General features: G+C 32.0%; 2 protein-coding genes across 2 annotated transcripts; one reads left to right on the forward strand and one right to left on the reverse strand.

Annotated features, from left to right (window-relative positions):
• The first annotated feature begins 345 nt into the window (after nt 1-345).
• On the forward strand, nt 346-5,154 carry LOC127701664 (uncharacterized). Its single transcript, XM_052205659.1, has 4 exons — nt 346-926; nt 2,782-3,215; nt 4,063-4,633; nt 4,963-5,154. The coding sequence occupies exons 1-4, from the start codon at nt 579-581 to the stop codon at nt 5,152-5,154; spliced, it is 1,545 nt and encodes a 514-aa protein (XP_052061619.1). The 5' UTR covers nt 346-578.
• A 52-nt stretch (nt 5,155-5,206) lies between these two features.
• Nucleotides 5,207-7,658, reverse strand: LOC127701697 (P2X purinoceptor 7-like). Its single transcript, XM_052205697.1, has 3 exons — nt 7,311-7,658; nt 6,337-6,558; nt 5,207-5,738 (listed from the first exon to the last, which is right to left on the reverse strand). Exons 1-3 carry the CDS (start codon nt 7,484-7,486, stop codon nt 5,582-5,584), a joined length of 555 nt encoding a protein of 184 aa, XP_052061657.1. The 5' UTR covers nt 7,487-7,658; the 3' UTR covers nt 5,207-5,581.
• Nucleotides 7,659-25,472: the final 17,814 nt, after the last annotated feature.

Raw genomic sequence — 25,472 nt, forward strand, 5'->3', positions numbered from 1 at the left:
GGGACAAATTATATCAAAATTATAGAAAACTTCATCGGCTCTAACTCAAAATATGGACAATTTCATGTTAAGGGGGTCTTCAAATCTTTTGACAGCTTCCGAAGTGCTAATTTTTAACATTTTTCAGCTGGACCAAATCACTACTTTACTTTAAAATTCATGACCCAATTTTTTTTACAGTGTCATTTCACCCCCCTAGTTACTATTTGAGTCATAAAACATGGAGAAATAAATTTGGAAGGGGTATAAAAAAAATCGACAAGTAACACACTGTCCACACTAGGGACTATATTCGTGGACAACGAAAATCAAAGGACGATAACTGTGTACCCGGACCAATTACCCCCCAAAAAACATCGAAAGCAATATAATTATCGTTTAAATGGATAAAATATGAATTTAAATGTATCGATCTGTCGACATACTAATTATGCATATTTCAATCCCGGAAGTCACTCAGAACGAGGCTGTGACGTCAGTGGTTTCATCAATCATATTTGACTGACGGGTGTAAAGGCATAATTAGCGCAATTTCATTTTCGAATATCTTCCAACAAAACCCATGACAGTGATTAAAAATGGTTCTGTGTGCTGCCAGTGGATGCAACAATAGGTATAAGAAGGACAGTTTAATTAGTTTTTTCCGTTTTCCGAGTAACCCGCAAACCAGGAAGGCGTGGACACACTATTGTAAGAGATGGGACTTCCTACCAAGCACTGGTCATAGACTTTGTTCCGCCCACTTTACAAATGCATGTTACGATCGTGACCCAGAAGTTATGAAGAATCTCGAGGGCTGTCCTACCATGAAGCCAAAACTCCGTCCAAATGCGGTACCTGACATTCCATTGACACAACCAACAACAGCTGAGCCAAGGCCACCTATACCTAAGCGGGGAGCTTATGAGAAGCGGAGAAAGGCTGAGGTAAATATTTTTTTTTTTATCTTCGCAAATATTTTTTTGCGTCCCTTTTTAATAATATTATTTTTTTTTAGTTTCGTCATATTTGTGTATAGCTCAATATATCTCAGTGTTTAAAATTTGGTATCGTGTACCTCCTTAGTGTACCTCACTACCTGATCACAGGTGCAGGTGTGTACACTGAAATTGGACATACATCCATAAACATCGATCAGAAGTTACAGGTATGCGGCACACTTTATCCGCAATGCTGGGTTACCTTTTGAAGTTGAAAGCTACAGGTGTCATGCCCCCAGGTGATGATAGATAAGACATAGGTAATACGCAATATGGCGTAATATGCGTCGAATCAGTGTACATCCATGATCACCTGCTGGGTGCACAGGTGAGGTTGGAAAATAGACTAGAGCAAATGTTACAGACATAAGTTACGTAATGCATATCTGTTTTACCTGTTGGAATAAACAATACCCGACTGTCGGTTATGGAGTTTTACAGAATAGAGAAAAAAAGGACTGACAGTGCAGCTTAAAAAGGGGGGATAGGAAATAATGGGTTGCTGAATTTACTTTGTAAAGAATGGAGTATAATAAGCAAAATGAATAGACAATAAAGAAGAAATGTTTTTAAAGTAAGAAAAGAATTAAAAAAAAACCTGGAAAATTAAAAATTTAAATGCCTGTCAGTCTCCATAACTAAAACATAACCTGCAGTAGGTACATAGATTCTAATAAAAATTAGGCATGTATAAAAGGTGTATTGCAATTAAGTTTTTATTATTTACCCTTATTATTTTATTTATTTATGGAAAATCATTTTATTTCTTTATAAAAAAAATTGTGAAGAGATGCCAAGTCATACTATCAAAATGATAGACCATTGATGCAAGGTTATTGAGGTGAAATATGGAAAAGGTGACTTGAATGAAAAAAAAATATTTTGGCTAGTGTATGTATGCAAGCCTTTATATTGCATAAGACATGAAGCTGAATAATATAGTTGTAACTTAAATAATGCAAATAAATCCAATTGATACAGACCTGGGAGTAGTAGATAATGTATAAGTATAGACTGAAGATATACACATTATAACAAATATCACAACAACAAAAAAAATCAGTACTCCTAGAACATTTTCAATGGGATGATTATGGAGGAGACAAAGACATGAATATATTTTACTGTTTCAAAACTTCTTTAAATATTACTTTTAATATTTCCCCTGTTATGTCATACTTATTACACATGTATTGGGGGCTGCTTCAGTAATTCAAATTTCACACCCAACATACTTGGTTAGGTGATAGGTATTTATTACCTCTCTTTTTGTCTTATTTAATGTAATTCAATTACCTGTTAAACTCAAACATTTTTAAGAAATATATCTTGATTTATGGTGAAATAATTGATAAAGTACTGATATATTTCTACACAGATCTCTATATATGCATTCTAAATTTTAAAATGTGCATTATATTTCATATTGTGTTTATACATGTATGTATGTGGTGTGACTATAATAAACTATAATAAACTTTTGAACTTGAACGCTACATTTAGCAAACTAACTAATTTAAATTATTAAATTAATATCTAAGAACCAATTTATTAGTGGTAAATTTGATTGCTAATCAGACAACTATCCATGAAAGCTCAAATAAAATGGAGTTAAGAAGTTAGGTATATTTCTCTATGTTTTTGATTTCATTATAATTGTAATTTAAGACCACATAATTATTCAGAAATGCAATTGACCATTGTGTGACCAAAGACGTTCACTTGTATTTATATGTCTTAATTATCACAGTAATTAAAGTTCTGTAAAACTAAATTAACAACAAACATTTATTCTTTGCAGATCCAACAGCTTGCATATGACAACTATGAACGAGACACGGAAAGTGTACAACTACAAGTACCAGACAGTACCACAGAACCAGAACCAGAACTGCCAACCTCCACTGTTACAGAGAAGAATACATCCAAAGTTACCATGGTTACACAGACAACTCCACCACCATCTCCAAAAGCAGTAAAACACAAGAAAAGCCAATCCTACCTCCGTCCACAACAACGTACCAGGAAACACCAAACAGATCTTAAAATTACACAACCTTCAGCAACATACAGTACAATTGCTACTCAGACTGATGATGACATTACAAAATGTACATGTGCCAGTATTGTAACTACAACAACTAACATCAATTCAGCCCAAAACTCTGACGACGATGAGGTTTCCAGCCATGCAGATAGTGATGAGGAGTACCAACCCTCAGATGATGACCAGAGGTATGTAGTACTATGTATAATTATTTTTTTGAAATAGCATATATATCAATTGATCAACCTGTTTAAAAAACAGGCTCTCTAAGCCGCTTCCAGTCTCTTTGAAACATTCGTCAATTCCATTATCAATTTTTGAAAATTTATATACTTAATTAAATATGTACATATAAAAAAGAAGATGTGGTATGATTGCCAATGAAACTACTCCCCACAAAAGACCAAAATGACACCGAAATTAACAACTATAGGTCACCATACGGCCTCCAACAATGAGCAAAGCCTCTACTGCACAGTCGGCTATAAAAGGCCCCGAAATGACAATGTAAAACAATTCAAACGAGAAAACTAACACATGTTTTTAAAAAATAAATCAGGAAAACAAAATATAAATAAAAAATCCCAGAAAAAAAAGTTGCAATACTGAGGACAAGAAATAGTAAATTTGATATATTAAATTTTTAAAATTGTTTTCTTTCAAAGACTTTTGTGAGGTTTATTTAAAATACTATTTGTTTTTTATTAAGATGTTTAAAAGTGTTTCATTTCCTTACTGTTTAATAATGTTCTGGATTAACATGTGTCAATTATCATGCTAAAAGCACCAAAAACAAAATGAGAAATTTTGCTTCATTTTGTATGTAGGTTGAAATTTAACATGTAAAATGAACATGTAAATTTTAATGTATGTGCATTTGTCATTTCATACCATATTGAAACAATTCATTTAGTTTACCAAAAAATGTATATAATTTTCATCCAAAAATAAGGTCTGAGGACCATCCAGTGTGTAAGTATTTGATGGAATTCATATTAATATCACATGCAATGTAATACTATATTCTTTTTTCAGTTCTGATGATGACGGCGATGACAATGGTGAACATAAAAACTACCGTCTTAATGCAAAAGCAACCCCTGAAGAACAGAAGCAGTTCCTTGTAAGCGAGTCAGCCCTAGCAGAGTTATTGTCCGTGTGCAGATATTGCAGTAGTGAAGCTGTTCCAGTGATTCAAGTATCCAAGGGTACCCTTATTGTGACAAACTCTATCTGTGTAAATGGACATTTGTCCATCTGGAAAAGCCAGTCCAGCCACAACAACCTACCATGGAGCAACTTAATGACAGCTACAGCCATTATGTTGAGTGGGTGCAATGCAACATCAGTTCTCAGGATGTTTGACCACCTCAATGTCCAGATGTTTTCTATGAGGACTTATAACGGACTACAGTCTTTATATGTTTCACCAGCAGCTACCATGGCCTGGGATGCCGAACAGTCCAGTTTGCTAGAGCAATTGAGAGGGTCTGATGTAATATTAGGTGATGCAAGGTGTGATTCCCCAGGTTATTCTGCCAATTATGGACCGTACACCTTAATGGATCTACAGACAAAGAAAATCCTTGACTTCCAATTGATACAGGTAAAAATATGCTTTGATCATTTAAATGTGTTCAAAAAATTAAATAAAAATTAACAGAAATCTTGTAAAAACAAGAAGATGTGGAATAATCGCCAATGAGACAACTCTAAACCAGAGAACAGATGACATGGAGTAAACTATAAGTCACTGTACAGTGAGTCTTCAACAATGAGGGAAAAATACTATGAAAAAAACTAAATCAAATAAATTTATATTTCTATTTTGATTCTATAAATTTTTCTAGATGCTCTTATATATATATATATATATATATATAATTAGAACTTTATGTCTATTTGAGATACCATATATTTTATTTTGTTTTGTAGAGCAACGAGGTGAAAGGTTCAACGCACATGGAACTAGAGGGCCTAAAGCGTGCTCTTGGATTTCTTAAAGACTATGTAAATATTAAAGAAGTTGTGACAGACAGACACTCATCCATCAAAAAATACATGAGGATCAGCCAGGGCGACAAAAAACATCTTTTTGATGTTTGGCATGTAGCTAAAGGTAATTAAAATGTATATCTGTAATAAAGGGTGGGAGAGTGGGGGAGGGGGTTAACATCAATTTGTCTTCCTAGTCTTATGATAAATAAAAAAAAAATCCATTTGACTAGCAGTTAGATTGTTCTACAGGAAGAATGTCAGAACAAGTGTAATGATTTTGTATGATATGCAGTGGATGTTCACTGTAAACTTTTACATGTGAATTATATTGATGAGTTTTGCAGGCTTTTTTCATGTTGATTATTGTGAAGGAATGTCAACCTTGATTTTTGTTTAGCATTGAAAAACAAAAACTTGTTATAAGGTACACCTTTATTATTTTATTTATTCTTTAAAACAGGATCTACTGTGCAGAAACAAAAAGTCAATATTTTTATTAATAAAAGTGTTTCATTCAGAATAAATAGTTACAAAAAGTAATCAGTCCCAACTTAATTTATACAACTGCATATTTGAAGCCACAGTATTCTTCAGATGGGAAACTGTCCCTAATTTTTTTCACAACACATGCAGGCAAGATCTTTCTGTTGTGACGTCCAAGGCGATGCCATATCCACTGCACAAATCTTCTATATGCCATAAACCTATATTTCCTACAAAACAAAACATCAATTATATTCATATACAACTTTCAGTAGCTTACTCTAAACTGATATGTTAATATATTCATCAAGCATACAATGTAAGTTAGAAAGAAAAATTTCTTAACATTTTTTTTTTTCATTTTCAAAAGACCGAAACATTTTAATTCCGTTGTACCTGTCATTTTGTATTGTATTATGGTTAAAAAGAAATATTTAAGATTGATAAATATTACCTAAGGTGTACTGCCATGTATATATTTTCTACCTATGTATATTATTATAATGACACGAAAGAACTTGGGCCTTTCTACATGTTCAATATGCTATGAAATATATTATGTATAAACAAATTGTATCTGTGATATTTGAATTATGAATTTATCTGTGATATTAAATTATTATTTAATTCATGTTATTTTCTTTATTAAATGGTCAATGATTTTACTTACTCTATGTACAATTAAAAATGTTGAAGTCACTAGTATTGTCTCGAAAACAGTGAATGATCATCATGAACATGGATCAATAAAACAATAACTGATTTGAAATTGGTACATCATGAACAAGAACCTAGCCTACTACTATCATGACTTATTTCAAAACTTACTCATTGATGGGTTCATTGTCGTCAAAGGGACCAACATGCTCCATGTATGCATACATGCTGACTTGCAACACATGACGGTTTAAGCAGTTTGCAATAAAGATCTCATGCTCTGTGATGCAGTTTAAGTCATCTGGTTGCATTAAATAGCTAACAGCTGATATGTCTGAACAGCATACACATTCATCTGCTGTTGTCATGGAATGGCAGTTTCCACAATCACACCTATAACATGGAAAGAAAAAAACTTATTTATATGAAACCAGCAGTACACAAAACACAATATAGAAAATGTTAAAACGCAAGAGTATGTTTCACAAATAAACTTTTGGCCAAGGTTGATCATAAGCAGGTGCGGATCCTAACCCAGGATAAAAAGGGGGGGGGGGGCAACTATGTGTCCCCATTCAAATGAATTGATTGTGGAGGTATATATATCTTGAATTAAACTCTATAAAAAAAAACAATATATCATATAAATGTGGTAATGTCTAATGCATATATACGTTGGTATTTTATGCTCATCAAATCTAATAATATATATATATATATATATATATAGTATATATGGACACTATTTTCTTCTCATTGCCAAAATTTTATTACTATTGACAGAACGTCTAGTGACTGGTTTACCCCAAAACTTCTTCAGGTGTTTTGTTTATACAATAGATAACAGGGATAATATTTTCTTCCCACTGCCCATTTATTATTTTTGACAGTTCGTAATGTCGTATATAAGTGAAGCTGTAACTGTATTTCAGAAGAAGAAAAACGTCGATGTATATATAGTGCCTGTGCGTTGTTCCAGGGCAGAGCACAGGGATACCCCTGTGGGCAGAGTGAAACGAACTATTTTCGATGGATATATTCATCGTAAAAAATCAGAAATTTATATTTTCTTAATTGTTATAAATGCATCTGCCATTAACAAAACACTGAAAGTGTTGGGTTTCAAATATATTTATCATACGAACCAATTTGTGTTTACAAGGCGATCGGCATTGCTTGAAAGATCGTCAATGTCGGACTCTTCGGATGACGAAATTATATCTTCTACTTGATTATGTTCAACAAGTAACGGCTCAAACTGATACGGTCGAATATCTAAAGTTTGAGAGTTGTCTTGAAAACTGCTGTCAACACCGTCCATTGTTTAATTATGCAGAAATGTGATCGACTTTGTCCATATTGAGACATTTTCTCAGCTTGGATCCACTGACGTCATCACGATCACGTGACCGATATCTAATTAAAAATCAAAGATTACGACAAGCGCTGGATTATTTGACCATAAAAAGGCCGTTTAATGAGGTTTTGACAAGAAAAATTTATTCAAATATGTTTTTTGACCAATATAAATGTGATATGAAAACACCAGTACAGTGCACGTGACAGATATGTTAGATTTTTATTACAACGCACTTAGTATAGTTAGTGCTTTTATTGGTTTTTTAGAATACGAAATCACTTTCTTCTTGATTTTGAAACGAAAATTGACGAATGAACTGTAAAGGTCACCAGACTGCACGTATAAAGTAGACTATGTATGTACATTCCTAAATAAAGAATACACGATGATCAATAAATTAATTAGAATTCGAGTTAATATATGACAGTTGTTTGTATGAGACTCTTCAAACGTGTTGATATAGTTTAAGAAAGAAATAGTATCGCGAGATGACTTTATAGATTGGTAATATTAATAAACTGGTACCATTCATTACCTGTGTATTAGGAGAGGTCATCTAAATACGTATTCACAATTGTCGGTTGGAGAGTCGATACGTTTCAATCTTAACTGTTGCACGTTGACATGGAGATGTCATGATGAATAAACTAAAACGATATGTTTTGGCTTTACTGTTTTAATTATTCATGCTAAATAATCAGTTTATATTTGCTAACATGTTTACTAGTATTAAGGTCGTGTTTGATTACAAGAGAACTAGATACGGTTTCATAATCCGGTTTTTCAAAATTGGTGACAATGTTGAAACAAAAACCCGCGTGACGGAGGTAAAAAGCCCGTGTCCCTGCCCCTCGCCCCAAAAGATGCATTCGGAATAAAAGGAATAAAAAAAAGTATATCAAAACGTTATAGAATAGTGACATATGTATATTTAGCAACTGCCGTCGTCATAGTTATACTTTTATATCAATAATTTCCAAAATGTGTCAATTTTAACATATTTTTAAACTCCGTTTTACTAGAAAATCAACGGCTGTGTCTCACTATTTACTTTGCTAATACACAAAGTCATATAGTGTTTACATATTTAACCGGATCAATGACCACAACTGGACACTTCATTGATGAGTTTATCCAAAAACACATGTCTATAGATAGAATGGTCTATGATAAGCGAACCGGTTTAACCCCGCCAATCTTGAATCCGATAAATCTTGTTTCAGGGCAGGTTTCACCGTTTCTTGAATCCGAGAAAATCCGGATTTGGTTTCTTATAAAATAACGTGTTATTTTTCAAACCCGGTTCCGGATTCTTTGTTATCAAACACGGCCTTATGCTTTACAGATCGTTTTTGAACACGGCCTTATGCTTTACAGATCGTTTTTGATAAATTAAACAACAAAACGTATGTCTTGATATTAATTTTAAAAAGTTTGAAACTGTATAATTTTTAAATTGGTTCATTTCAATTACATGGGAGATCCTGTTTTGATAAAGCGTTTCCTTTAAATTGATCGATGTTAGTGTAACGTCCAGTGACAGTTATCAAGTATATTCAGTTCGCCTAAAAATCAAGTCTAACATTTGATTCATAAGTCAATCTAATTAGGTTTATGGGTCGACCGATAGAAAGGTTAAACATTAAACTGACACGTAAAAAGAGGTATGTGGACCCGTTTGGAAAATACTGAAAATAATCATTAAATATAAGTTACGGAATTTACTGATACTGCATGTGGAAAAATTTAAATCATATTATTTATATCTTTACATTTTATTCAATAAAGTCTCTATTTTGCTGCTTGCATCAATAACTATAAATTACTTAATTTAATGATAAGTATTTGTCATTAATTCATTTTTATTGTAAATATTTGTTGGAGGTATATTATCTAAGGAAAATCGATAACGTTTGGAATGGATTGACGATAGATATATTATCTCCTTACAAGGAGGCGGACACTTCAAAGTTTAAAAGCAATTAACATCAGTTTAAATTAGTTTAACGAGTGCGTGGCTAATTAGTTTGACGGAGGCTAACCTTATCTTAAAATTTCTTAAATGACCGCAAGGGAATCTATTTGACTGGTATTAAAATAGTTTGAAATGGATGGAATTACATAGAAAACCGTTTTTATTTTTTTTCTATCTTATTCAATATTCCAGTTATCTTTTTTAAATAGGGTTGATACCTATTTGGCCGATCAATTTAAATTCTGGTTACTTGTGACTGTTTCGAAGTCAGTAGAGAATCGTTAAATATGTGTAACACGGAAAACGGACATCAATAGGCCACGCATAGTACGATTACTAAAACGTTCAAATGAACAGAATTGGGTGGTTTTGTTTTATCATATCCTTACACAAGGCTTGTTTTAAAAGTGTTATGAAAGGTTTTGCATTGCCAATTCTATCTCTCATAATGTCCTTTTACTGTAGCGATAAACTACATGCAACATACTGAACTTTAAACTATTGATTTCAAAAGATAAAGTATGCTTTAACGACGACTGCTGATATTCCAAACTAATGAATGGAGGAAAGAATTGTTTCTGGCTAAAGCAGAGTAAAGAAAAGCAAATTGTACTGTAAAATTCCAAAGGTCAACAATACATGTTTATTATATGCAAACTCAAATGAATTAAATGTTTTAAAAAACTGCAGTTTGCATTTTAATCAGAGTTAATAATGACTTCACACTGGTCATTATGTCATGCGTTGAAGTACGTATACATTGCATTGACATTTGGTATCGTCCGTATTGGAGGTTTGGCTAGCCATAAAACCAAGTTCAACCCACCTTTTTTCTGAAAATGTCCTATACCAAGTCAGGAAGTGGCAGTTGTTATCAAACAGTTCGTTTCTATGTATGATGGCGTTCGTTTTTGTTGGACTTCAGTGTTTTTGGTTGTTCCTTTGTTTTCCTCTTATAGTTGATGTGTTTCCCTCTGTATTAGCTTTTAACCTTCATTTGTTTTCTCTAAATCGATTTATGACTTTTGAACAGCGGTATACTATTGTTGCCTTTATTTAAAAAAAAGAAGGTGGGGTATGAGTACAGATCTCAGAGTACTCGCAGTTACTGACAGCTAGTTCAAAGTCAATAACAACTAATAAAAAATCATGCATCTAAGGCTAAATTATCAACCAGTACACATCCAACATCCAATATATTTAGTGTAAAGACGTCATAAACAGTCAGCAAAAAACATGACCTTTATACGAAAAACCTATCATCCTGAAAAATAATATGTAACTGATATTCTCGTAAGCAATATTTTGAGAAGCGACATGTAATGTTATAAGACTAATGGATGGATATCCCATATTTGTCGTTTTTCAATTAAGCAAAACATTCAGCTGTGTCTCAGGATAAAGTACTAAGGATTTCAGTACAATAACTGAAAATTTATAATCTTTTGTAGGGTGTTAATCATATCTGTATTGGAAAATATAGTCTACCCTTAATGGTATAAGATGCTGCAAAAATATATCTTCTAATGCAAAAACATGAGTACATTAGTCTGTTTATCACTAAAATCAGCTTATTTGAAGTCCTTGTATCTTTACTACAACTAATGGCTTGCTTTTCCTCATTTACAAAGACTAACAATTTTCATAAAATTTAAATCAAAAGAATATATCTTGTAACATTGTCTAATGAAATAACGTAAGTCACGTCTTTTGATCATCACTACCATAAATGGTTTGTTTTGCTTAGTTCACAAATACATTGATATATAAATATTGTTTCAAAGGGAATTCAAACTACCAATAAAGTAAAATAAAAAATACACCAATTCTTTAAAATATATGTACGGATTATAGAGAAGGCATCGACACAACAAGTTAATAAATAAGTCTTTCATTTACTTGATTATTTGATGAAATTGTACATGGATACTATTTGACGAGTTATCACTCATACTTTTTTGTTTGCTTTTGCCCTAGCCAATACATATTTTGGTAAATGGCATCATACTTACTACCCTTATGAACTTCTTGATACTAGTAACTGCAAATCTTATCAAAATAAGAATAATGGAATTTCTTAATAATTCACAATTGAATCTTCACTGTTTTTGTAAAGGGCTTTGTTGCTATACCCCTTTGTAGAATACATATAACTCACTGTGTTGAAGACCCATTGGTGGCCTTGGGCTGTTTACGCTCTTTCGCTTGTTAGTTGTCTCTTTGACACATTCCCGATTTCCATTCTCAATTTTAAATGCAGCTTAACATTGATGAATGCAATCTGAGTTTTGCCAATGTGTGTATACTGTAAACCAACTTACTTTCGCGGATATCTTATTTCGCATTTAGCCCTTTCTAGCCCATTTCGCGACGATTTAGTTTCGCGATTTTCAAATTTGCTTGATGTAGTTCAACGAGGAAAGATCCAAATTTTACATATTCGCGACGATTTATAATCGAGATATTTCTCTACTCGCGAAAGACGCGAAAGTAAATCACTCGAGAAAATTAGTTGGTTTACAGTATCATGCATCTTCTATACATTGTGACACATTGAGAGTCTATGTTTTGAGTAGTCAGGGATCAACGTTATATTTTAGATATCATTGACACTTCAATAACGCGCATATGTAGTGCGCACAAAAAGACAAACATAAAGTGATACTTCCTCTTCTAAATTAGTTACCTAGTTTTAGAATTGGTAATACAGAGCATCTGTTGTTGTTCATAGTTATTTACCCTTGGAGATATAAAGTCAAATATCTATACATGTATATTTAACGTATTTACGTGCCAAAGCATGTCAATTTTAATATAAGATAGTGTCAGGTAAATATGTATCATAATTCGTCACATTAAAGTATCTGTATCAGATTTCAAATAGTAAGACGAAAATGTATACAACAACAGCAAGAACTTTCAGATATATTTACATGTATATAATGTAAGTAGGCTCTTTTTTGTACATTATCAAAGATATAATTGGATTTAAATCCCCCCAATCAAATAGTATATGCAGTTGAAGGTCCACGAGTTAAAACAAAATATTGTGTAAACTAAATATAAAATTGGAGTTAGTGTCAGAAGCTTTCCTTAAGGCAGCACAAAATGTTTTCAAAGCTGACATCTTATATTTCCGTATTGTTATAAAGTATATCTCATTTTACATACCCAGTTGTACTTGTCATTGTATTTAGAAATAGACCTTGCTAATATTTCTTCATAACAACACTTTTAATTACTTGTACATAATTTAAGTCCATTTTTCTGCATTCTACAATATCTATTGACATATATTGCGAATCTTCCTAATCTACCATTTAGTTAACAGATGAATTCTTTACTTTACGAATACGTATTTTTGAGAAGTTTAAATACCGTTTCAACATCATCTGCTTTGCAGTGTTCCCAAACTCAACAACCATAATTGAGGATATAAAATATATATGTGTCAAATAATGAAGGCAAAGTTTCGTGATTATATATCATATGCTTTACTAAATAGACTTAATACTATCTTTTTGCTTGATTTGCTTACCTTTTGTTAATGTGAACGCTTGTTCAGGTATAATATGAACAAAACACCAAAATCTACATACTGATCACATGATTCTATTAATTTCCCATTTTAAAACCACCCCACATTGGCTTTCATAAGCCCTCTATTTCTCAAAGATACAATTTTTGTTTTTGCAACATTTATAAATAAGAAGATGTGGTATGAGTGTCAATGAGACAACTCTCCATCCATGTAAATCATATTCATTTGATAAAGGGATAAAATCAATTATTTGTTTTTTGTAAATCAGCAATATTTTCATTGATCAAAACTGTATTATCAGCATGCTTAATCAAAACCAAATTAAACATTATTAATTCATAAGGTTAACATTCTTGAGTTATCAGTTCAATTTACATGTCATTGATGTAAAATGAGTCAAAAGAGGAGACAGGGAATTATCTCGCATTAGACAAACATTACTTGAGACAAAATTTAAAAAATGGCTTTATTCCACTTAATAATTTATCAGTTATACCAAGTTAGACTAAAATTAACCATAGTTTCAAGTGAAAATGTAATATATAAAACAAAAACATATTTTTTTTACCCGATCTTAATGACGGAAGATCGAAGATATCGTCAGTCTTCTCGTATCCTGATCGAAAATCAAACTGTGCATTTATGAGTATTTCATGCTTGTCGCTCCGAGCGCAATACCACAAAAGTTACCAAGATCATTTAACAATCCCTTCTTCAAAATTGAAATTATTTTACATGTAACAGCACAATACAAGAACAAACTATATAAAAAAAGTTGAAATGGCATGCATGCTTAAATATAAAAAAAAAAAATTCATATACAAAGTTTGTAATCAGCAGGTAATTATATGAATGTAATTGAAAAGTAACGTGATTCCACCTGAGATGGTTTGCAATGCAAACTATTTAGATACGTTTATTTGTAATCAGAAATAACATGATTACTGATAACACGTTATTACATTACAAAATGTAATTGATTACAGCGGATTAAAATTACTGATTACAATTGTCACTTGCCTGGTTGCTTCTGAACGAATAAGATTCCGGATAAGGCCTGTTATGGACCCGTTTATTGTTCTAATTAAACTATTCATCTTTTTCGAAATCTAATTATAAAACTGGTTAATTTAAAAAGTATGTATATTTGGGAGTGTATTCAAAATAAGATTTTACTCTTACTGTTACTTTTACTTTTAAGGTTAAAAAAAGTATTTGACAATATCTTGAAGGGAACAACAAATTAAAAGTAAAGAAAATCTCCAAATTACTACAGAAAAAGCTCAAATTAAATCGAAAATATGCAAAATAGTTTCCGTCGTCAATTTGGGATGGGCCATCGTTGCTACGCGTCGCCAGTTAAACTTTGCAACCGTCAATCCAAAATGTATAGCAGGAATTATTTAACTACATTATTGTTATCCCTCGAGTCTGGTGTTTAGATATAAGAATACTAAATCAGTATCTGAAGATATTAACGCCAAAGTTCCATTTGAGACCATTTTGGTTCCTTTTATAAGCGACACTAAATGATTTTCCGTGCAGAAAAAAAAGATATGATAAAAGTGCTGAATTAGTAACTGTTTAGATTTTTTGTTTTGTTTGAAGGATTGATAAGTTTCTAAATTTCCGAGCTCGGTAGAAAACAACTCCGTTAAAACAAGGATGTGCTATCCTGTTAGAAATAAGTTTTCTACAGGTACAATCAAACTTCCAAACCAAATCTTTATATATATGGGAAAATTAAGTAAAGGTTTTGAGTAATTTGTGGTAACGAAATTCCTGACTTGATAATTTACCAGTAATACATAGATAACGTTCATTGAAATCCAAAACGTCACATCAGACACGGGTATAGCGAACGAGTTGTGATATATAAATACCGTTCGATGGTGCCAAATGCACATCACCGTCCAAAAAAGGAAAATGAACAATAGGGAACGAAAATTTGTCACTTTTGTCTTAACTTTTTGTGTAGTTTTCCGTCTAAAACTGAAATATCTTAATCGTGGAAAGGACAGTTATTACCGTTTATTTTTAATTCATTTAAAGTAAGTTCCTTTGGGTAAATTTCGGCAATATATTTATAAAATTCTTGATTATTCAAAACGAAAAAAAAAACATCAAGATAATGGTAAGTGTTGTTGAATTTATCAGTTAAATGCAATTTAGACGGGTCTTTACTGAGTCATAAATTGTGATTCATACCAGTACAAGAACAAGTCTGCTATTAAAGGGACGCACTGGTGCCCATACATCTACAATCTTTCGATATACTGTTTTGCCGAAACGTACATAAATATTATCAAAGAGAAAATTAAATGCTTTAATCATTTCACTTACCTCCATTAAGTATATTTAGCTTATTTATCTTTGTCATTAGAGAATAGTGCTTTAAATGAGTTGCAGCAAATATATTTGCATTCAGAATTATCAAACGACCATTTACTTAAATAGAAAAACGTTTGTTTGATAAGATTGTGTGGGCGTGTAGTGTAAAGAGTTGAAAATTCAAAACTGTCAACAAAATCAAAGGACCATTAAAAAGCACGTTATTTATATCAAACATTCAAAGAATTTTTTACACTCTAAAATAGTTATATGTTTTATCAAAAACGTTAATGATTAGTTCTTTGAAAGTAGTTAAGGAACTAGTTAAACACACTGAAATATAAGTTGTAAAACACTTACACGAGGCACAAATGAAACGATATGTTTCTGTTTTTTTTGGTGCAGTTTGGGTAACTGACACATAGTAGGGACCTTAAATATGTTAAGAAGAGGTATTAAGCTAAGCTGTGATGTGGTTATGATATGATTATTTACTACTAGTATATGACTTTCTGTTGAGCGCACGGACTTGAATGTATAAAAGAATTTAAAATGTCATTCGTAAGAACGTCCGTGTAGTATTTACGGCATAGCACCACCACAATGCTGGCTGCTTTGTCGGCCGGTACAAATACAAACTGCTTTGTGAGTACTTGAAGTTTGTTTTGGACGGTGATGTGCCTTTGGCACCATCGAACGGTATTTATATATCACAACTCGTTCGCTATACCCGTGTCTGATGTGACGTTTTGGATTTCAATAAACGTTATCTATATATAAAGATTTGGTTTGGAAGTTTGATTGTACCTGTAGAAAACTTATTTCTAACAGGATAGCACATCCTTGTTTTAACGGAGTTGTTTTTTTACCGAGCTCGGAAATTTAGAAACTTATCAATCCTTCAAACAAAACAAAAAATCTAAACAGTTACCAATCAGCACTTTTATCATATCTTTTTTTTCTGCACGGAAAATCATTTAGTGTCGCTTATAAAAGGAACCAAAATGGTCTCAATTTTCAAACCAGTTCGCATTGGAAAAGATGAAAAAGAGAAAAGATCTTTTCTTAAACTTTCCTTTGCCAACAAAGGTCTCGATGGCGTCAACTTAGGCAATATCCTTCATCATAAATTAGTTCAGTCGAAAATACCTCCTTATTTTAAAGATCAGTCTGTACCAATAATTTCTTATACCTATACCAAACCAATTGCAACTAAAATTTTCTATTACAAACACGTTTTGCAGGATCTCAACATTGACGACGTCAAGTCTAAACCTCCTGATTGCACCTGTGCTAGTTCCCAATTCACAAATAATCCGGCTGGCCACGTTATTATCGGAGACCTCAACATTGTCAATAACACTTCCCTGCGAAATTTGTTATCCAAAGGTCCGAAATATCGTCAGCCTAAATCCATCAATTGGAAATACAACTTCAAAATACTGATGGATTCAGTCGAGGATTATGCCAGGCAATGGGCTAAACGCGAGAAAGAAGACGTAGATACTCTTTCCGAATGGATTAAGGCTGTGAGGTCGTTGATACAAATCCGAATTAAGAAACTAAATGGGCATATCAATACCCACGCTACATCAGTTTTTAAAGACCCAAATGTTGCAAAACACTTGTCCTACCTCCATGACAAATATGTTGTTGTCCCCGCAGATAAAGCCCCAAACAACATCGTTTTTGTGTGTAAATATCATTACATAAACTGCTTGATAAATGAATTAGGTATTGACACTTTACACAAGTATTCCCCATTCCAAACTAAAAGACAAATTGAAAGAGTTGGTATTACTTTGTTTCATTAAAAAGAATGGCGAAAGTAGATATAAGTATGTTGTCTTGGGGAGGGATAAATCCTACTTTGTAAAGAATCACTCTGATTAAAACAAAAAATTCTCTGAAACTGATATTATCAAGATGCTTGATTTCTTGTTTGACAACATATTTGTTACGTTTGGAGGACGTGTTTTTCAACAGACTGTCGGAATTCCAATGGGAACCAATTGTGCCCCTCTTCTTGCCGACTTGTTTCTTTATTATTTTGAGGCTGACTTCATACAGGAATTTCTTAGGAAGAAAGATAAGAAGTTAGCAATATCCTTTAACTCTACGTTCCGCTATATAGATGATGTTCTCTCACTAGATAATACAACATTTGGTGACTATGTTGAACGAATCTATCCCATCGAACTAGAGATAAAGGATACTACAGATACAGTTAAGTCTGCCTCATATCTTGACTTACATCTAGAAATTGATAATGAGGGTCGGTTGAAAACAAAACTTTACGACAAAAGAGATGATTTCAGCTTCCCAATTGTGAACTTTCCATTTCTATGTAGCAACATTCCAGCACCGCCTGCATACGGAGTATATATCTCTCAAATGATACAATATTCCCGGGCTTGTGTTTCCTATCATGATTTCCTTGATAGAGAATTGCTGTTCACAAGGAAGCTATTAAGCCAAGAGTTCCAAATGGTGAAGTTGAAATCATCCCTTCGTAAATTTTACGGACGCCATCACGAGTTGGTTGACCGTTATGGAATAACCGTTTCACAGATGATATCGGATATGTTCCTTATGTCGTAACTACAATCCCTTCCCTTTTCACGAATGTGACTTACCGAATTAGACTATTTACCGGATTTGTAATAACATAAGCAACACGACGGGTGCCACATGTGAATCAGGATCTGCTTACCCTTCTGGAGCACCTGAGATCACCCCCAGTTTTTGGTGGGGTTTGTGTTGCTTAGTCTTTAGTTTTCTATGTTGTGTCATCTGTACTATTATTTGTCTGTTTGTCTTTTTATTTTTGGCCATGGTGTTGTCAGTTTGTTTTCGATCTATGAGTTTGACTGTCCCTCTGGTATCTTTCGTCCCTCTTTTGTTTCTTATTCTAGAAATAGGCATATGATGTTCTCTTTTATTTATTTCTAAATTATTTTTAGAATGTGATATTCGAATATCGACAATATTCATACATTTATTGAAATACGAATCAAGATATTTTTTTTTCACATATTTTCCGTCTACACAAAATTTTTCAAAAAGATGAAAGAGCGGCTTTTGTGACCTGACGACTCTGCTTCCAATTTATTCTCGATGGAGGACTATATTTTGGTCCTTTTTCAAAATGTTTTTAACCTCTCGGTCTTGAACGATAATGAGGTGCCCTTAATAACATGGCCATAGGGATCGTACTGACGTCTGATGTTACTGACGTATTTCAAAAATAAACTTCTGCTGTTTTTTATCTATACGAAATAATAGTTGGTTCTGTGTAATTAAAATAGGGAGGTATAAAGGTTTGAATGGTAGAGTCATTAAATATACTTGATAGGTTAGTGAAATCAATACCTCTGTTAATATATTTTATTTTCAGAAAAGGACGTTTATGATCTTCAGGTTTATAGATACACGGAAACAGCCTATGATGGCTAAAATCTGTACTTATACGCGAATATTCACAAAGTGGGCTTAAGAACGAAATTGTGTCACACTTCTTGAAAATATCGTGTAATTTTACAAATTGGTATTTGACCCATTATAATTGATGTCTACTATTGTTTTTGATATAGATAGAAGATCATTACGTGTAAAATTTCGCTCGCTTTCAAAAACATACCTAAGTTCGTAATTTGTAGACTTCCGTCTTTACAATTTCTTTACAGTATAACATGCTTATTGGTGCACTTATACTCTTTCAATGCAAAACCTATGCAGAGAGACTTGACCAATACAATAAATAATGATGCATGAAGATTAATAGAATTCATCTGGTCCTGAAATAAAACTAATTTCATCGGGTCATTACGAAAATACAAATGTTTACCATTTAAGTCATGCTATATGCAGTAATTCCATATTTTGTGCCAGCAGCTCTTATTCTAATGCCTCAACATACACAAATTGAGAGAATGATGATTGAGAATTATTTTTGATAGATCAGCCACACGAAACAAGGACTCGAAACCACAAATCTAAAGTTATTCGAAGGAAATACATGTCGACTTTATATCAGTTAAATGACAAAAAGAATAATGTTTATTTTTGGTTGCCAAGATTTTGTAAAAACTGCTCGATTGATATAATTAAAAACTGACTAGGATGCCGTGTAGTTGCAAACGAAATCCTGTCTAGATAAACATGGTTATATAAAGATATGTTTCTACATGTACAAAAAGGCTTATACTGGCCTTATTGATTTGAACGATTAATTTGCAGAATGTTTACAGAAATACTTTCAACATAAGTTTAATGACAGTTACATCTCAGCTTTGTAAATGGTCTAGATAGTTCAAAATATATCATTCCACTATATGTAAATATTGATAGCTAATCGAACATTTCATTGGTCGAGACTGTCCCACGTGATATTTAACAAAACATCATATTACCCTTTGAACACAATAATCCACTGTCATATTCCCCTTATTCGAATTTCTCAAGATTATACTAGAGTTCTCCTTCTTTGAAAAAAAATAATAAATTAGTTAAGGATTAGAAAAGTCTAGAGAGCTTCCGAATATTTTTTGTTTATAAACAAAAATGGCAAAACGGTTTCATGTGGCAGACGACGATGACATTGAAGAATTCTTGCAAAACAAAGACTCATTGAACACAAAAAAAGTACTGCAGTTGCAGTTAAATGTTTCTGACAGTTTTTCGAGGAGAGTGGGAGGAAAAACACCAAATTTGAGGAGTATGAACTTTTAGAACTCGACTCTGCACTGAAAAGTTTCTATGCCGGTGCTCGTAAATCTGACGGTAGTTTGCAATTCAGAATGTTAAATATGGATTAAAAAGATGCCTACATGAAAAAAGAATCACTGACATCAACAAGGTAAATGAATTCACTCAAATCAATTTATTATTGCTAGCAGTAAAGGTTGATTTAAAACGCAAGGGCTATACAAAAGTTGACCATTATCCTGATATTTCTGAGGAGGATTTGCAGAAACTTTACAGTGGTGATACTCTAGTTTTCGACGTCAATACTCCTTATGGTCTCCAGTTTAAAGTTTGGTTTGAGTTACTGCTGTTTCTGTGTAGAAGAGGTCAGGAGAATTTCCGCACAATGACCAAAGACATATTTCGTATGAAATATGTTTACTAAAACAATGATGAACTAGACAAAAATCATAGGGCCAACACAGATCCATCTGACTCAGTTACTGAAGGAAGGATGTACGAGAAGAAAGGTAATTCTTATAATTTTTTACATAAGAAGATGTGGTATGTCCAATGAGACAACTCTCCACTATAGACCAAACGAAATAGAAGTTTACAACTATAGGTCACCGTACGACCTTCAACGATGTGCAAAACCCATACCACAGAGTAATCCTTGCTTGGTATATATATTTTTACGTTACAAAAAGTATAAATCTATGAATAGAATAAAAAACAAATGAAAAAGAAAGTATATGGATTGGCATTTGCATGGCATAAAAAACATGTATTATTGCTGAAGAAAAATTACCATACGCGCACAAGAATATTAAAAAAACCCCATTAAAACAGATCTTTTACTGCTGTTTTTCTTCACATAGTTTATAAATTCAGCTCAATTAAGATATTTAAAAATAAAGAAATTACAGAAAATTTTAATAAATATAACCGTCAAAAGATAAACATACAGAATCAGTGAAATTACAAAGAAAGTTTGTCAGATGGTTTCTAATGAAATTGCATTCATTGTAGTTTTAGTGTATAATATGCTTTATTCTATTGTTTTAAGAGAGAGAAAAAAAAAAACAATATCTAGTAATAAATATTTTTATTAAATTTTTCAGGTGATTTGAAATGTCCAGTAGCTTCTTTTGAAAATTATATTTAAAAATTGTGTCCAGATCTTGACGATTTATGGCAAAGACCAAAAGCATTCTTTGATGTGGGTTGCAAATCTCCGCTTGGGAAAACACTCTAGCTTGTATGATGTCTGAAATATCTCATATTGCTTTGTTGTCTATGACATATACCAACCATTCAATTAGAGCTACCAGCATCACTGTAATGGATGTAGGAGGGGTAACAGGTCGTCACATAATGAAGGTGTCTGGTTACAGAAGTGAAAATTCATTAAAATCCTACTCAAACCGTGTTAGTGATAAAAAAAGAGGGAAATATCTGATATTTTGAGCAAGGCAATCTGTACAAATAAACCGGAGCATTCATCAGAAATTAAAAATGTAGTTGTTGAAAAAACTTCTGAAGTACAGCCTATTCCTCCACAGGAACTTTTAGAACTATTTTTAAATGATATGGAACTGGAAGAAGTTAATCATGTTAATGAAAATGTCTTGAGTGACTTGAATCTAATGCAGGGTTTGAACACAATTAATAAATCATGTGATATGAATGACAATCGTACACAACCATTGCAAGAAAGATGCATGAATGTGCAAATGAACAAAACCAATCAGGTTGAGCGTGGTGGGTCAAGAGGATTTTTTTCCTTCGTTCCAAAATTTGAAAACTGTTCTGTTAGTGTTACAGTGAACAATTATCAAACCAATTAAGTGAAGCTTATCCATGGAAAAGTTCGAAAATTGTTAAAAACAAAACAAAATTAATCTTTTGAACCTTATCTTTTTTCCCCCATTACATGGACATGTACATGTAGCAAAAGCATTTAATACTCTAGTATTCACACACTTTATTACATGACAATCATAAATATGTATTTGTTATAATTTTGTATTGTGTTATGTTGTTATCATTGTTGAATTAAAAAGTTGCAGTTATCTTTTATTGTTGTACTATTTCATTGTTTTCATATTCCATTTCAGGAAGACAAATAAAGTATAGATAGTGGAATAAAACATTCATTTTCCTTGCCTTCGGGAAATATGAAGATTTGATCACCCTCGAAAAGTCATATTTCCCTTAATCAAGGGAAATAAATGTATAGTATTTGCTGATGGGAATCTCATATGCAGAAAAAAAGACAATAAAGTCACAAAACAAACACATTAGAAAATTTATTCTTTAAAAATGAACATCTTACACATTATTCATACGTACTGAGGAATATCAACATGTTTCAGGTATTTAGGTAAATTTTACTCATCAATCCATTCAATATAATTAGTATAAAAAATTAACAAACCATAGCCAACTTGAACGTATAATATAAAAAAGGAAAGTGTATCTCATTTGTGTAGTAGGATCACATAATTCACTGTTAATGTGTTGTTTATGTAATCAATTAATAGTTCATATAAAATGCTTATGTATTGAAACTTATTCCGATGAAAACGGAAAACAATTTTGTTTTTATTTTGCGCTATTCTATTCATACATATATGTGTGTGAAAATTCATCAGGTCGACAGCTGTTTTTCAGCTCTATCTGTATGTGCATACATTCATCAACAATAATCATTATAGATAGCCTTTATGAAAATTGCAAATCAACAATCTATCTGTCTTTAATGCAAAATTCATATCCATCCGATGTTTAAGATAATCGTGCATGTTGATATATGATTTATTTGCTAAGTGTTCTAATATTACATTTCGAAACAAAATAATAAAATCCCGATACTATTTTATAATTCATGAATTTCTCAGAACATGAATTTGATAGGAAAACTTACACCATTTTTGTTTATTCTGGTTGTTTTTCTTTCTTTTTATTGCTTTGCTATTCACTTGATTTTCTTTTATGTCGGATCGAAATATAGTAAAACCCTTATAACCCCAAATTGCCAGTAGATCTTCACTTGTTCTCACTAAGGAAGCTTTCAACAAACTAACGATTAAATTGTAATCATTTTCCTTTGCTTAAAACAATCATTATTAAAAAAAAACATTTTTTTGTATAACATGTTAAAAGGAAAAATAACAAAAAACAAAATAGTGGATTAAACCTAATTTATATCTAGCTAAACCTCCTACTTGTGTGACAGTCAAAACTTTTGATTTTTCAATACTGTATACCACCATTTCCCATGTGAAATTGAAAAGTCGGTAATAAGAAATAATTCACAATGCTTTTCAACATAAATATGGTAGCATACGCTATAAATTTATAACTTTGGGATACCATACGGCATATTTTGTAAATAGTGAACAAAAAGGTAAAATATGCTACACAGAGGAACAGATGATCACTTTGCTGAAGTTTTTTTTATTGACAACATCTAACACATTATTCATACGTACTGAGGAATATCAACATGTTTCAGGTATTTAGGTAAATTTTACTCATCAATCCATTCAATATATTAAGTATAAAAAATTAACAAACCATAGCCAACTTGAACGTAAAATATAAAAAGGAAAGTGTATCTCATTTGTGTAGTAGGATCACATAATTCACTGTTAATGTGTTGTTTATGTAATCAATTAATAATTCATATAAAATGCTTATGTATTGAAACTTATTCCGATGAAAACGGAAAACAATTTTGTTTTTATTTTGCGCTATTCTATTCATACATATATGTGTGTGAAAATTCATCAGGTCGACTGCTGTTTGTCAGCTCTTTCTGTACTTGCATACAAAATGCATCATTCATCAACAATAATCATTATAGATAGCCTTTATGAAAATTGCAAATCAACAATCTATCTGTCTTTAATGCAAAATTCATATCCGTCCGAGGTTTAAGAAAATCGTGCATTTTGATATATGATTTATTTGCTAAATGTTCTAATATTTCATTTCGAAACAAAAAAATAAAATCCCGATACTATTTTATAATTCATGAATTTCTCAGAACATGAATTTGATAGGAAAACTTACACCATTTTTGTTTATTCTGGTTGTTTTTCCTTCTTTTGATTGCTTTGCTGTTCACTTGATTTTCTTTTATGTCGGATCGAAATATAGTAAAACCCTTATAACCCCAAATTACCAGTAGGTCTTCACTTGTTCTCACTAAGGAAGCTTTCAACAAACTAACGATTAAATTGTCATCATATTCCTTTGTTAAAAACAATCATTATTAAAAAAAAACATTTTTTTGTATAACATGTTAAAAGGAAAAATAACAAAAAACAAAATAGTGGATTAAACCTAATTTATATCTAGCTAAACCTCCCACTTGTGTGACAGTCAAAACTTTTGATTTTTCAATACTGTATACCATCATTCCCCCTGTGAAATTGAAAAATCGTTTAGAAGAAATAATTCACAATGCTTTTCAACATAAATATGGTAGCATACGCTATAAATTTATAACTTTGGGATACCATACGGCATATTTTGTAAATAGTGAACAAAAAGGTAAAATATGCTACACAGAAGAACAGGTGATCAGTGTGCTGAAGTTTTTTTATTGACAACATCTAACATATTATTCATACGTACTGAGGAATATCAACATGTTTCAGGTATTTAGGTAAATTTTACTCATCAATCCATTCAATAAATTTAGTATAAAAAATCAACAAACCATAGCCAACTTGAACGTATAATATAAAAAGGAAAGTGTATCTCATTTTTGTGTAGTAGGATCACATAATTCACTGTTAATGTGTTGTTTATGTAATCAATTAACAATTCATATAAAATGCTTATGTATTGAAACTTATTCCGATGAAAACGGAAAACAATTTTGTTTTTATTTTGCGCCATTCTATTCATACATATATGTGTGTGAAAATTCATCAGGTCGACTGCTATTTGTCAGCTCTTTCTGTATGTGCATACAAAATGCATCATTCATCAACAATAATCATTATAGATAGCCTTTATGAAAATTGCAAATCAACAATCTATCTGTCTTTAATGCAAAATTCATATCCGTCCGAGGTTTAAGAAAATCGTGCATTTTGATATATGATTTATTTGCTAAATGTTCTAATATTACATTTCGAAAGAAAATAATAAATCCCGATACTCTTTTATAATTCATGAATTTCTCAGAACAATAATATGATAGGAAAACTTACACCATTTTTGTTTATTCTGGTTGTTTTTCCTTCTTTTTATTGCTTTGCTATTCACTTGATTTTCTTTTATGTTGGATCGAAATATAGTAAAACCCTTATAACCCCAAATTCCCAGTAGATCTTCACTTGTTCTCACTAAGGAAGCTTTCAACAAACTAACGATTAAATTGTCATCATTTTCCT

Source organism: Mytilus californianus, unplaced genomic scaffold (assembly GCF_021869535.1).
Source record: "Mytilus californianus isolate M0D057914Y unplaced genomic scaffold, xbMytCali1.0.p SCAF_5, whole genome shotgun sequence".
Classification (NCBI taxonomy): domain Eukaryota; kingdom Metazoa; phylum Mollusca; class Bivalvia; order Mytilida; family Mytilidae; genus Mytilus; species Mytilus californianus.

Bases quoted from the DNA above. Each gene is read 5' to 3' on its own strand.
- LOC127701664 (XM_052205659.1), top strand. From the start codon at position 579: ATGGTTCTGTGTGCTGCCAGTGGATGCAACAATAGGTATAAGAAGGAC. The intron at 3,216-4,062 runs GTATGTAGTACT...TTCTTTTTTCAG, and splicing joins CCCTCAGATGATGACCAGAG to TTCTGATGATGACGGCGATG. The intron at 4,634-4,962 runs GTAAAAATATGC...TTTGTTTTGTAG, and splicing joins TTGACTTCCAATTGATACAG to AGCAACGAGGTGAAAGGTTC.
- LOC127701697 (XM_052205697.1), bottom strand. From the start codon at position 7,486: ATGGACGGTGTTGACAGCAGTTTTCAAGACAACTCTCAAACTTTAGAT. The intron at 6,559-7,310 runs GTTCGTATGATA...TCCATGTTATAG, and splicing joins CGCCTTGTAAACACAAATTG to GTGTGATTGTGGAAACTGCC. The intron at 5,739-6,336 runs GTAAGTTTTGAA...TTTGTTTTGTAG, and splicing joins GACAATGAACCCATCAATGA to GAAATATAGGTTTATGGCAT.